General features: G+C 45.7%; 1 protein-coding gene and 1 long non-coding RNA gene across 3 annotated transcripts in view; one reads left to right on the forward strand and one right to left on the reverse strand.

Moving 5' to 3' along the window:
* Window positions 1–13,705, forward strand: part of TMEM38A (transmembrane protein 38A) — a 77,229-nt gene extending 63,524 nt beyond the window's left edge. Inside the window, exon 6 of the mRNA XM_073592810.1 lies at window positions 11,763–13,705. Within this exon, the coding sequence (XP_073448911.1) occupies window positions 11,763–11,981 (219 nt within the window). The 3' untranslated portion in view covers window positions 11,982–13,705. The remainder of the gene's footprint in view (window positions 1–11,762) is intronic.
* The window catches only part of LOC141103347 (uncharacterized), a 171,362-nt gene that overhangs the window by 46,309 nt on the left and 109,635 nt on the right, over window positions 1–15,418 (reverse strand). The gene's annotated exons all lie outside the window — the stretch shown is intronic.

Below are 15,418 nucleotides of genomic sequence, written 5' to 3' on the forward strand. Positions count from 1 at the left end.
AATATCAGCAGGAGGGGGGAACCTCCTCTTCTTTAACTGTATATAAGACTTGTATTCTGGTTCTAATAAAGAGTCCATGTTCAGCAACTAAACAAGTGTCATCTTGTTTTGTGCATATGAGTGGTTGGAATATCTGATATCTATATTCAGTCTGGGAGGAAGTGGTACATGACGAAAGCACTCAAGCGGAGTGTGGGACATTTTGTTACATTGGTGGCAAGCAGTGGGACGCTTCCTGCAGCCTGGGACATCCAAACTTCCACCTGTATCCAAGGTCCGGATAGCAAGAGAGGAGAGGTACAGATACCAGCCACCATGGAAGAGGAATTCAGAAGGAGGTTGCGAGAGATGCAGATACAGCACAGAGGACCAGTATCAGAGCAGGTCCTGCTGGGATGGTTTGATTCTATCCGCTGCGAACTCTGGAAGGAAGCGCTAGCCCGTGAGCAGCGACACCAGGGAAAAGTTCTCCCCTCCATCCAGGAAAGGTACTGGTCGCAGTATGGATTGCGGGTGCTGTTTTTGGGAGAAAAACCACACAAGGAGCACACAGCTAAATTAAGCAGGCTGATCTGGGCAGAGATGCAGCTGGATGAGAGATACAGAGCCCTCCGGTGGCATGTATCCCAAGCATGCCCTTGGATAGCAGATGACAGCCCAATGGAAGGCTTTGGCTACGGTGGCCTGGGACTGTTGTATTTGAAGCTGACAGGGGACCCAAACTTTGGGAGTGATTTGGAGTGGTGGTTGGATGAAATCATGGATTTCAGAGAAGGGCTGCTGAACGTCTTGGAAGTGCACTGGGCACTGGAAGATATAGATTTTCTGGGCGTTCAGGAATGGGAGCTGGAGATCGCCTACAGATGGCTGCTAGACTCTGCTCAGCGCCAGGGCTGGGCTCCCTTTGCCTGGGACTATCAGGAAATACCAGTTTATACCAGATACCAGAACTCTGAAATCCTAGCTGAAGAGTCGGCAAGGTGGCATAGTAACAGTGTGCTTTGCCCACCTGCCCCCGCGGCTATGGACGCGGAGGTTTAATGGTGGATACAGCAAGTGCTTACTGACCTTGATGATCCTGTTTCTGCATGGGATGATCTTGGATGGAGGAATGTGCCTGTCGTCCAGCAGCATGCCAGAGAATCGGCAGTGGAAAATCTGGAGATTGCCATCCCCAAAGCTGAAGTGCTGACAACAGGGCAGAGCTCTGCTAACCTCGGCCCAGCACCGATAGCATCTTCTGGGTTGCACGGGCAGGAGATGGTGAACCTCTATCCCCAAACACCAGTTTCAGAGACAGGGGATCTGATAGATTTTTCTGCTGAGGAAGAACAACCTGATGAGCCTCAAGCAGAAGAGCTGGTATCAGGGCCAAAGTTCACTGTGCTCTGCCCAGCACCAACAGCAGTATCTGTGGAGTTGCAAGGAACTTCCCCAGCTGAAGCGCTGGTCACCGGACAGAGGGTCCAAGACCTCTGCCCCACACCTGTGACAGTTCCGAAGGGCTCAGGGTGAGAAGGTGGTAATTACTTCCCAGCAGCAGATACAGGGGGGAAGGGAGAGGAGGTGTTCGTTGTCCCTCCTCAACAGTTGGCCAGGGTGGAGGAAGCAGTCTTTCCTCCCCAGCAAAGATCCGTGCACCTGGGAGACAGTACCATATACATGTTGTCCCAGCAGCCAGATGAGGGAACAGAAAAGGAAGCAGCCAACTCACCTCCCCAATGGCAGCTACACAGTTTGGGAGTGGAGGAATCCAGCCTCCTGCCTCAATGGTTAGCCGAAGCGGATGATGTGGAGTCCTCTGCAGAAGTGCTGGCAACAGGACAGAATGCTACCAACCTCTGCCCAGCACCGGCAACAACTGTGGAGATCCAGGCAGCCGGGGCAGTCGGCCCCTCTCTCGGGAGACAAGCTGATGTAGTGACGCTGTGACTCCCAGCTGAATCACTGGCAACAGGGCAGAGTGCTGCTGGCCTCTGCTAGCACCTACAATGTCTCTACAGCTTCAGGAAGCTGGGGTGATCGGCTCCTCTGCCCAGCAGCAGACCGAGCCCCGGAATGTTAAAAACCACCCAGCTGAAGTGCTGGCAGCCAAACAGAGTAAATGACCTCTGCCCCACACCTACTGGTGTCAACTATTCCTTGCAGCCAATATTGGAGATCATGTGGACTGACTATGTGAGTTCACTTTGCCGACTAACGCATGTTCAGACCAGGTGGAGGTCTCAGACCTTGTTAGTCAACCTTTATTGGGGGAGAAATGTGACAGACCTAGCCGGGACGGAGGCTTTTGGAGGGGACTGAATGCTAGCCTCTTGCCTACCGATCATGGGCCCTGGCATTTGGGTGAACGGTGCTCTTTGTGAGCTGTATGCCTGGGAACCCTTGAGGTGGTGTTACTTTGGATTCAGGTCCATATCCCCCCAAGACACAGAGACTCTGGGAACCCTGTATATGTCATATTAGAAATAGTGACTGATTCATAATGTTGGGACACATACTGTTAGATGCTAATGTCATCAACTCCAGCCACCTGTCTGTTGTCTTCTATAATGTAAATGCGTCTAGTCTGGCTTGCCACAGCTTCTAAGTGTCTTTCACCCATTGTTGTTTGTGCTAATTAACCCTGCAATTGTATTAAGGAGTTCTGTGTTGAGATGTATGATAATGTGTAGTGTAGTTAGGGCATCACATCGGCTGCTTTAAGGGATTAGTTAATTAGCTCATGTTAATTTATGTTTCTGGTTACAGGTGTATTGTTAGAGTAATATCAGCAGGAGGGGGAACCTCCTCTTCTTTACCTGTATATAAGACTTGTATTCTGGTTCTAATAAAGAGTCCATGTTCAGCAACTAAACAAGTGTCTTCTTGTTTTGTGCTTGTGAGCGGTTGGAATATCTGATATCTATATTCAGACTGGGAGGAAGTGGGATATGACGAAAGCACTCAAGCGGAGTGTGGGATGTTTCATTACAGGCGCCAACTCCAGTCTCAGAAGCATCAACCTCAAGGATAAAAGGTAACGTAGGATAAGGATGTGCCAACACAGGAGCAGAGAAACAAAGGCAGCCTTGAGACTCTCAAAGGCCTTAATTCACTCCGGAAACCAACACTGTGGGTTACAGTCCTTTCTGGTCATATCAGTCAGGGGCTTAACCAGAGACGAGAAGTTATGAATAAACTTCCGATAATAGTTGGCAAAGCCAAGAAAATGCTGGATCGGGGCCACTGTAGGACTGCTGAAAGTTTCTCTGGGTCCATCGAAAAACCAGCAGAGGAAATTACATAACCCAGGAATTTAACCTGTTCACGATGGAATTCGCACTTCTACAATTTACAATAGAGATTGTTCTCTCCTAATTTCTGAAACGCACGACAGACATCTGTGTGGTAGCTCTCCAGGGATTTGGAAAATATGAGGATATCGTTGAGATAAACCACCACACATAACTGAAACAAATCTCGGAGGACATCCTTAATAAATTACTGGAAAACTGCTGGGTGTTACAAATGCCACGAGATTTATGCCCCTCTCAAATCAAGCTGCGTGAAAACCATTGCTCCCTTGAGGCGGTCAAGTAACTCTGTAATGAACGGAATCGGATAGGCATTCTTAAAGGGGTTGTAAAGGTAAAAATTTTTTCACCTTAATGCATTCTATGCATTAAGGTGAAAAAACTTCTGACAGAACCGCCGCCCCCAGCCCCCCCGTTTTACTTACCTGACGCCTCGAAAGTCAGCTTCGCGTTCCCGACATCTGTTCCTCCGCTCACCCTGGCCGCTGATTGGCTGCAGTGGATGGATTGAAAGCAGCGCAGCCATTGGCTCGCGCTGCTGTCAATCACATCCGATGACGCGGCGCGCCGGGGGGCGGGGCCGAGTGATACAGCGAGCGGCTATAGCCGCCGGCTGTATCATGGGAGCGCGCCCGCAAGCACTCACCACCGTGCGAGGGAGCTCGCATTAAGGTGGTGAATGCTTGCGGGGAGGAGCTGAAACAGCCGCCGAGGGACCCCAGAAGACGAGGTTCGGGGCCACTCTGTGCAGAACGAGCTGCACAGTGAAGGTAAGTATAACATGTTTGTTATTTTAAAAAAAAAAAAAAAACACCTTTACAAACGCTTTAATTGTGAAACGATTGAGACCCCTATAATCAATACAAGGTCTCAGTTCACCACTCTTCTTCTTCACAAAGAAGAAACCAGCACCAGCAGGAGACGAGGATTTTCAGATGAAACCTTGAGAAAGTGCATCTGCAAAATATTCCTCCATGGCCTTATCCTCCAAGATCAACAAAGGGTAAACCCAGCCACGAGGGGGTATGGCACCAGGTTGAAGGTGAATTGCACAATCATACTACCGGCTTGACCTTTGTCAAAGACATCGCTAAAATCGCGGTACTCCTCTGGCAGGGAGGAGAGAGAAGAAGTGCACAGGACCTTGGCTACCTTCTGGAAGCATGTCTTACTGCATTGTGGCAACCAGGAGAGAACCTCAGTATGGAGCCAATCAAAAGAGGGGTTGTGCCTCTGTAACCAAGGATAACCAATAACCAGCGGAAACTTAGGTGAGGAAATAACTTGGAATTGGATTATCTCATGGTGAAGAGCCCCTACAGCCATGGACAACGGAACAGTCTCATGAGTCACATGGGCAGGCTGTAGAGGTCTCCCATCAAGAGCCTCAATGGCAAGTGGAGTGTCACACAGCTGTAGCGGAATAGAGTGGTTCGATACAAAGGCAGCATCAATGAACATGCCTGCAGCTCCAGAGTCGATTAGAGTCTGTATCTCGATGGGCGACTCAGCCCAAGAAAGGTAACCGAAACCGGAGGCTTATCCTTCAAGATAACTGGGAACGAAACAACACCACCTAAGGTCTGTCCATGAAAGGACCTCAAGGTTCAGGCGTTCCCTGGACGGGTAGGACAAGACTTACAAAAGTGATCTGCCTGCCCACAAGACAGGCACAATCTCTCCCTCCTCCTAAGGGTTCTCTCATCCACAGAGAAATGCGTGAAGGCCCAAGTGCATGGGTTCATCTTCACTGACCAACTCGGTACCAGGAGGCATGGGAGGTGAGGGAGGCAAGGATGGGACTGCAAAGCTCGGAGACAAATATACAGGAGGCTTCCGCAAGCGCTCCTTAAAAGAGAGTCTTTCTCTGAGTCTGGAGTCAATGAGGATAGCAAACGTGATCAACTTCTCCAGCTCTGTGGGTATATCTCGGGCTGCTATCTCATCCTTGATGGTATCTGAGAGACCATGAGAAAAAGCAGCCACGAGGGCCTCATTGTTCCAAGCAACCTCAGCTGCCAGAGTACGGGATTCAATGGCGTAATCGGCAACAGTTCTCACACTCTGTTTGATGGACATGAGGCACGTGGCAGCAGAAGTGGCGCGTGCGGGAACGTCAAATACCCTTTTAAAGTAAGCCATAAATTCAGGGTAACTCAAGACAACAGGTTTTTGTGTCTCCCATAGAGGGTTTGCCCAGGCCAAGGCTCTCTCTGGAAGCAAAGATATCACGAAACCTACTTTGCTTCTGTCCGTGGGAAACGCCTGGGGCAGCATCTCAAAGTATATCTCAACCTAGTTCAGAAACCCTCTGCATTGGACCGGATCGCCCCCAAATCGCTGGGGAAGCAGAGCGGAACCAGACATACCTCTTATAGAGGTAATACTCGAGGCGGTTGCCTGCACAGAGACTGGAGCAGCATCAGGGATGGCCTGCAACACAGGCTGTACTAGAGAAGCCACAGTGGGAGATTCCAGGTGAGCTGTGTGACTCAGGAGCATTTGTAACGCCATGGCAAACTGATCCATGCAGTGATCCTGCTCATCTAATCTGGAAAAAATATTACCAACAAGTGGATTGACTGCATCTTTTGAATTCATGGCCTTCGCCTACTGTCAGAAACCATGAATCAGACTGAGACAGAAGTACAGTTAAATCTCACTTGTTTAATAATAACAAAAAAACGTAAACAGAGTAAACGCAGTCAAAACATAGCCAGAGTTCAGGAACTGCAACGGATAGTCAGACAAGCCAAAACGTCAGGGAGCCAGAGATGAGCGTAGTAGAACAGCAAGCAGGATCTGGAGCCAGAAGGAATGTCAGCCAAGCAAATCTTTAACAGGAACACAGGAGAGCATCTCTAGAGATGTGACCAAGGTGAAGGCAGAGATCATCTGGGCTGTATGGTTTAAGCCCTGACAGTACTCCCTCCTCAATGATCCCACCCCCTAGGAGGACCACCAGGCTTGAGGGGATGGAAATGATGGAGGAGGACAGGGGCATGTATGTCCAAGGATGAGACCCAAGAGGGTTCCTCCGGACCGTACCCTTTCCAATGCACCAGGTACTGTATACGCCCACGGAACCTACGGGAGTCAACAATGGACTGCACTACATACTCCTCATGGTTCTTAACTGTGGAGAGATAGGAGCTGGCAATTAGCCGACAGTTGAGGGGCCATCTCAGAGAAGCAAGGGCTGAGCCCAGCCCTGACATGCAGGGACTCTATACCAGTGACATAAAATATTAAAGCCCTACTTTTGAAATGTGTTAGCAATGGAGGATTTATGAGCAAATAAGATAGCTTGGTCCACCTGGGCTGCAGAAAAAGTAATGTGCAGATCTTCCTCCCACTTGTGGATATATTGTGGAACAAACCCTGCCGAGGGGGCCACCAGAAGCTTATACAGCTGAGATAAGGTGTGAGGGACATAAAACGTGTCCAGGCATAGTTCTTCAAACAGGGTAAGGGCCCACATAGTTCCAAATTTACAAAATAGTAGATTTAAAAAAATGCTGGATTCGGTATGCCGACCAACTGTCCGTGGACGGGTCCAACATCTGCTGGATATTCTCCAAAGGAGGACAGCGGAAGGACAGAGTCAGGTGTAAAAGACAGAATTTGCCCGCATCCATGAGATGATCCAGATGCTTATTGGTATTATCCAGCGTGAATTCCAGGTCCAGTAGAATTTGAATCATGGGAGATGGGTGAGGCAAAGCATTCTGTAAATTAAAGGAGGATAAAATTACCTTAAGCGTGGCTTCGATTGTCAGGTGTGTGAGCAGAGTGGGTATAAGTGGCGAGGCAAGCCAAGGGAGGCAAGATAGAGGAACTGGGGAAAGTTCCTGTTCGAGCATGACCCACTGTTTAGAGTTTGCTTGTGTGCACCAGCTAACCACTCGAGTTATGTGAAAGGCCTTGAAGTATAACTGAATATCAGTCCAACTCCACCTTTTGGTTTGGGTAGGTTAAAAGGACTCAAGGCCTCCTATTTCCCCAGATAAATGTAAGAAGTAATGTCTTCAGCTGAGCAAAAAAGATCGGGGAGATCCAAATCTGGAGAGTTAGAATCAGGTACAAGATCTGGGGTAAAATGGTCATCTTAAAGGTGTTACATCCCCCAAACCAGTTCAGGTTCCTCCACCTCTGAAGGTCTGAAGGTCAACATGGATCTTGGTCAACAGGGGCCGAAAGTTCACATCAAATAACTGGAAAGACCTGTTTTAGTCTGGGGACATGGTTGGGTTGGCTGCCAAGGAGACGTTGAGGGCTTCTGATTTGGAATAATTTATTTTGTAATTAGGGAGAGCCTCGTATTACAGGAAGATGAACATTAGGTTTGGGAGCGTCACCTCTGGAGTCGAGACCATGAAGAGTAAGTCATCCTTATATGCCTTAGCTTTATGGTGGCCTGACTTACCAATGATCCCCTGAATGTTTGGATTGGCCCCAATCATACAAAACAGTAGCTCCAGAATCAATACAGAAATCAGGAGCGACAAAGGACAGTCTTGTCTAGTGCTATTGGATAATGCAAAATAGTCAGATAGTGCCTCATTGATCCGTACCACAGCCTGTGGGGTAGAATACAGAGATGACATTGATGAGAGCATGTGGGACCCCAGGCCTACATAGGAAAGGATTGAGAAATTGCCAATCGATCCCATTGAAGGCATTCTCCACATCAGTAGATCGAATCATGAGCAGAGAGGGCCTCAACCTGGTCAAATGAATGAGGTAAATGAGCCGCTTTGTGTTATCATTTGCTTCACATTGGGGGATAAACCCTACCTGGTCAGGATGGACAATTGAAGATATAAAAAGGAAGGAGTCTATTGTCAAGAATTTTGGAGAACAGCTTGAGATCCACATTAATATATAACTTCTGCATTGTGAGAGAGCCTTGCCCTGTGTGGGAAGCACCGTTATATGTGCCCTAAGGTAATCCACCGGGAGGACTGTCCCATCCACTTTAGAGTTAAAGGTGCGTAGAAAGTATGGATTAAAGGGGTTGTAAAGTTATTATTTTTTTTTTTTTAAAATAACAAACATGTTATACTTACCTTCACTGTGCAGCTCGTTCTGCACAGAGTGGCCCCGAACCTGGTCTTCTGGGGTCCCTCGGCGGCTGTTTCAGCTCCTCCCCGCAAGCATTTACCACCTTCATGCGAGCTCCCTCGCACGGTGGTGATTGCTTGCGGGCGCGCTCCCGTGATACAGCCGGCGGCTATAGCCGCTCGCTGTATCACTCGGCCCCGCCCCCCGGCGCGCCGCGTCATCGGATGTGATTGACAGCAGCGCGAGCCAATGGCTGCGCTGCTTTCAATCCATCCACTGCAGCCAATCAGCGACCAGGCTGAGCTGCAATGAAGCTGACGAGGACGAGGAGCGAAGATTCGAGGCGTCAGGTAAGTAAAACGGGGGGCCTGGGGGCGGCGGTACTGTCAAAAGTTTTTTCACCTTAATGCATAGAATGCATTAAGGTGAAAAAATTTTTACCTTTACAACCCCTTTAAGGCTATCTCCAAAGGTTTTGTAGTGTGATGTGGTCAAGCTATCTAGCCTGGGAGACTTGCCAGATTTAGCTGACACGATGGCTGCACAAAGTTCTGTACCTGAAGTGGGATCCTGAAGAGACTTCCGCAATCTTCCGGTGACAATTGTGGGAGGCCCGAGGCACTGAGAAATGCATCTATGCTTGTTAACATGCTGCAGTGGAAGTATAGGAAGAGGGTAGATTGTATAATTTACGATAGTAAAACTGGAATTCTGTCTTTCATTTTTAAAGCTTGACTGAACAAACTGATTAGTTGCCATGTACAACTGCTCCAGATTGTGTCTGCTCTAGTTTTGGTACACCTCCCACACACTCAATATTTTGTGGAAGAAACATGCCTGTTGTTTATAATACATGGTACACAGAGTTAAACTTTGGGGATGATTTACTAAAGGGAAAAAGACTGTGCACTTTGCAAAGTGCAGTTGCACACTGCAAGTGCAGTTGCTCCAGAGCTTAGTAAATGAGCAGAAACAAACTTTTTCTGTTTCCTTCGGACTTTTGTTGGCTGGGCGAATGGACAAACTTTCCGGCAGCAAAAGTCCGATGGAGCAAAGTCCGATTGTGTGTACACAAAAGCATCGGACTTTTGTACAAACTACAGTACGCGGCCGTGAGAATCACGTTGGTTCTCGGCGACAGGGTACTGTACATCTCACGCTGACTGCAATAGGAAAAACACATTTTCTTACTGCGGCGAGCGCGAGAGGGAATTCCCCTCTGGGGGTATACCAGGCCCTTAGGTCTGGTATGGAATTTAAGGGGAACCCCCTACGCCAAAAAAACGGCGTGGGCGTCCCCCCAAAATCCATACCAGACCCTTATCCAAGAACGCAGCCCGGCCGGTCAGGAAAGGGGGTGGGGACGAGCGAGCGCCCCCCCCCTCCTGAGCCGTACCAGGCCGCATGCCCTCAACATTGGGGGTGGGTGCTTTGGGGGAGAGGGGTGCACTGCGGCCCCCCCACCCCAAAGCACCTTGTCCCCATGTTGATGAGGACAAGGGCCTCTTCCCGACAACCCTGGCCATTGGTTGTCGGGATCTGCGGACGGGGGGCTTATCGGAATCCGGGAGCCCCCTTTAATAAGGGGGCCCCCCAGATGCCGGCCCCCCACCCTATGTGAATGAGTATGGGGTACAGTGTACCCCTACCCATTCACCTAGGGAAAAAAGTTCAATAAATAAAACACACTACACAGGTTTTAAAATTAATTTATTAGGCAGCTCCGGGGTCTTTTTCCGACTTCGGGGGTCTTCTTCCGACTTCGGGGATCTCTCCGGCGTCTTCTCCCTCTCTCCGGTGACGTGTCCGCGCTCTCTGGATCTTCTCCGGTGCCTTCTTCCTTCTGCCGGGCTCCTCCGCTATCTTCTGCTTTTTGGCCGCTCTTTTGCTAGCAGAGGAGCACGGCCATCTGGATCGTCTTCTTCCCTCTTCTCTTCCAGAGATGTTGACACGACGCTCTCTCCGGCTGTAATGCTGTCTGTGCGCTCTGCTATGACTTATATAGGCGTGACCCGCCCCCTATGACATCACAGTCCCAGGGGGAATGTTGGGACTGTGAGGTCATAAGGGGGCGTGGTCATAGGACAACAATACAGAAGTTGACCAAAGGGTGGTGGTAAAGAGCTGAAAAACCACATGATTTGGTGAAAGTTGGCTGGAAAAGTCCTGTCGTCTGTATGCAAGACAAACTTCTAGCCAACGCCCTTTGTACAAAAATCCAAGGGAAAGTTTGTACAAAGTCCTATCGTGTGTATGGGGCTTTAGATTGCACAGGGACCATATAATGTAGTGGCAAAGGAACCTGTATAAAGTGAAGTGTTTATTAGTATTATTATTATTTTATTCATTTTAGTGCTGCTCCATATACAGTCTATACATACTGTATACTAGGTAAAGTGAAAACCTAATTTAATGAATTTATCACCCCTATTCACCAAAATCTTGCTCACTGTTGGAAACTTTGCAAAGAGAGCTGAACAAATTAATGGTGTGGGCAACTACATGGCAAATGAGGTTAAATGTAGAAAAATGTAAAATAATGCATTTGGGTGGCAAAAATATGAATGCAATCTATACACTGGGGGGAGAGCCTCTGGGGGAATCTAGGATGGAAAAGGACCTGGGGGTCCTAGTAGATGATAGGCTCAGCAATGGCATGCAATGCCAAGTTGCTGCTAACAAAGCAAACAGAATATTGGCATGCATTAAAAAGGGGATTCATTCCAGACATAAAACGATAATTCTCCCTGTCTACAAGACTCTGGTCCGGCTAAACCTTGAGTATGCTGTCCAGTTCTGGGCACCAGTCCTCGGGAAGGATGTACTGGAAATAGAGCGAGTACAAAGAAGGGCAACAAAGCTAATAAAGGGTCTGGAGGATATTAGTTATGAGGAAAGGTTGCGAGCACTGAACTTATTCTCTTTGGAGAAGAGACACTTGAGAGGGGATATGATTTCAATATACAAATACCATACTGGTGACCCCACAATAGGGATAAAATTTTGTTCACACAAGACTCGTGGCCACTCATTAAAATTAGAAGAAAAGAGGTTTAACCTTAAACTACGTAGAGGGTTCTTTACTGTCAGAGCGGCAAGGAAGTGGAATTTTTCCTTTCCTCAGGCGGTGGTCTCAGCGGGGGGGGCATCGATAGTTTCAAGAAACTATTAGATAAGCACCTGAACGACTGCAACATACAGGGATATACAATGTAATACTGACAAATAATCACACACATGGGTTGGACTTGATGGACTTGTGTCTTTTTTCCGACCTCACCTACTATGTAACTATGTAACAATTCATTGTCATTTTAACAACAACTGAAATAGAAATGTTTATATTTTCATCATAAAATATCTAGTAAAGTTTCAAACAACTACTATGACTTGCTTTCCCAGATATTCATGACTGCTACCCACTCCCATGGATCACCTTTCGCTCCAGTAGAAAATGGCCTCTGCCTTGTCCTTTTCGGCTCCCCTGATGGCGTCCATGAGGAACATGACCACCATCATCACCACCACCATGATGATCATGAGGTGTCCCATGCAGCGGGAAAATCCAAAGAAGACCTGAATGAAGGAACTCGAAAAAGGAAAGTGAAGAAAGCCGAATGAAGACCATAAGTAGTCTTCAATGGGTCATTATGGCTCATAATAAAACAGTCCTCATGTCAAACCTCAGCCTTTTATATTGGGACTTAATGACAGAAATATGAGTTTTTCGTATCTGTCCATGAATTTTTAAAATTTTAACTGCCAGAGAAGACTTGTGAATGTTTTTGGTATTTAAACATTTTATCTCCTGTACCAATAGAAGTTAATTCTGTGTTTGAGCATTTTGAAAAAATAGTACCCCCTTGTAGAGACAGATGAAACTTCCAATTGGCTAAGGTTCTTAATTATACCTACATTACACTCCATAGTAATGCGTTTATGGGGGAGGAATCAAATTAAAGATAAGAGTTCACAAATTTTTATAATAAGGTGCAATTTCACAAAACTTTTCTTTTAACATAAAATATATGCAGGTATTCTAAAAACTATTTATTTTTTAATTGTTTAAATATTATTTTTTAATGCTACATAAGGCCTTTATATTTAATTACTTTAATAATCTTTTTTTTTTTTTTAGAAAGTAGAAGTAGTCACAGTTTCCATCAGTGGAGTTGTTACTTCACTGGCTCTTTCCCACTTTACTCTCAGATGCGAGAGCACAGAAACCTTCCAATAACAAACAAGTCCTGTTTTAGGCATACATTCTAAAGCACTGAGAAACAAAACAGCTTAAAACAGGCCTGTCACTTATATGTGGTTGGAAAGAAATACTTTTTGACAAAAATCAATATCTAATATTAATGTCACTCTAAATGTATCTCTTTTTTGGAACTTTTAACCATAGGTAGGTATACATGGCCACATTTCTAAATTCACCCAGGAATAAAATACATCAACTTGTATCAAATGCACCAATGCGAATTCTGCTATTTAGATGAGGAAGCAGCGCATTTGCTATCAGTTATTAGCTTCCCATTTTTCAACAAAAAGGAGAATTTGGTCTACTACAATTAAATTACCAACAAAGTAACATCTCTGTGTGCATTAATAAGTGCTTTCAAAGGTTGCACTTGTTTGTTATCACTCCTTTAAATAGTCCTCATCCTTTCCCAGATGTTATATAATGCCATTAAGTTAATTAAGGCTGTTTATGGCAACCCTAAAGCTGGCCATACACATGGTGGCTTTCCCACTATCAGTCGTATCAAAGTTCCAATTGACCAAACACAGAAGCTTTGACTGACCTCATGGAAATTCGAACAAAAATGCCTTGATCAGACCCTGTGTAAATATCCCAATGCGTTTGACAAAATAGCCATAGTTTTTCTGGATCTTTACATAACTGGTATTGAAGTTGTCAATTTATAGCCCAAATTGATCAAATTCAGGTGATCAACATAACTCATGAATGGTAGATTTCTTGGTTTCAGAAAACCATTTTTAATCACATATTCAATTCCCAGTGGATCTTAAGTGGTTGCTGTTGACTAAAAATTGCCATGTGTATGGCCAGCTTTAGGGAATGTAGTATAACTGATAGAGTTAGGTGGCATGTTCACTTTAATAAAAAAAAAAAGAAAATACATGATGTGTTCTAAAAATGCACAAACTATTTACTGGTTAGCATTTTAATAGTTGTTTTTAAGAGAAGCCACTCATTTTGTGAAGGAAGAAAATTTGAAATCATGTTGTTTTCTATGTTGCTAAACAAAGCATTTCAATCATATCTGTTCATTTGTATGATGAATACAACATATGAATCTTTTTGGGGAAGAAAGCTTTAACCTGTTGTGTCTGTCTTAATTTTTTGATAGTCAGTTGTACTTAAAGGGTTAGTTCACCTTTACCAAAAAAACTGCCTATGCAGATAAGAGGTGCCTGTAGATAAAAAACAAACCGTGGAGCTTTGACTAAAGTTGAATAATGCTCTTACAATATGTATTGGCCATTTGGGCACCTCCTGAAGTCTAATGCCTAGTACACACGATCGGACATTCCGACAACAAAATCCATGTTTTTTTTCCGACGGATGTTGACTCAAACTTGTCTTGCATACACACGGTCACACAAAGTTGGTCGGAAATTCGGAACGTCAAGAACGCGGTGACGTACAACACGTATGATGAGCCGAGAAAAATTAAGTTCAACAGCCAGTGCTGCTCTTCTGCTGGATTCCGAGCATGCGTGGCACTTTGTGCATCGGAATTGTGTACACATGATTGGAATTTACGCTAACGGATTTTGTTGTCGGAAAATTTGAGAACCGGATCCCAAATTTTGTGCGACGGAAATTCCGATGGAAACTGTCTGATGGAGCCTACACATGGTCGGAATTTCTGACAAAAGGCTCCCATCGAACATTTTTTTATGCCGGAAAATCCGAACGTGTGTATGGGGCATAAGAGTGGCCCAGCTATTACTGCTCAAGTTCATCATCACAAGAGCAAGCTCTCAAACTCTGAGCTCAGAGCTAATGCATCAGGGGAGAGAAAGCACATGTAAGGGGGTTGAATCAGAGCTTATTCCTGTGATGGTGGAGGTGAGCAGTAATGATTAGGCCTTGCTAGCAACATCCTGGGAGTTTGCAGGTCAAGATTCATGAGGTACGTAAATGGTCTACACCTATAGCAAGGGCATTATTCAAGTTTGGCCAAACCTGCAGAGTTTGTTTTCATCTACAGACACCCCTCATCTGAGTAGGCAGTTTTTTTTTAACTCTGTGTTGAAACAGTATCGAACCAACTTTTCACAAAGCTGATGCAAACATAATGCAATAGTTGCCTGATATGCTATGGCAGACACCCATTTTATGGACAGCACAATGCTGAGAGCCTTACTACATTGTGTTATGCCTAATCTAACACTGTCATGTTGACATTTGCCGCAGATGTGCCCTTAGGACCATTATGCACATATGATACTCGAAGACCTGACTCCCGTGAGGCAACAATATATTCATCTCACTATCTCTGCTTGTTTACATTCTGTAAGTACCATAGTGAGTAGCAATTTAAGCTAACATAGGCCCTAGGGAGTGAGGTGACATGAAGATAATATGCCAAGTGGCCACATATACACTTTGTCATGCTGATTGCCAGTTTACACCTTTTTTATGATCCATTATTGAGAAGCAGTAGCAGGCTTTCAAATGTGTAAATTATCAAAACAAACCTCTGCATATTCTTAAGTTGCAATATGCAGTAATGCAATATGGTGTGTTCTTTCATTTTGGATAGAGTAAGGGAGGGTTATAACCCTTATCAGTTTTTTTGTTGCCATTTGTGTCCCATTGGGGAGATATCCCTTCACTTCTTGTCCCATAGCCAGAACGAGAAGTGAGATGGAATCCCTTTAAAGTGTCACCAGGGTCACCAGAACTAGTGTCCCTATCAGAATATTTTCTCTCTATTCCTGTTCAAGTGACAACCCAATATTTGGGATTTTTTTTTACTTTCACTCTGGGTGATAATGATAAATAGTACACAGACAAAGCGGTA

The sequence above is a fragment of the Aquarana catesbeiana genome, linkage group LG01 (assembly GCF_042186555.1).
Source record: "Aquarana catesbeiana isolate 2022-GZ linkage group LG01, ASM4218655v1, whole genome shotgun sequence".
Classification (NCBI taxonomy): domain Eukaryota; kingdom Metazoa; phylum Chordata; class Amphibia; order Anura; family Ranidae; genus Aquarana; species Aquarana catesbeiana.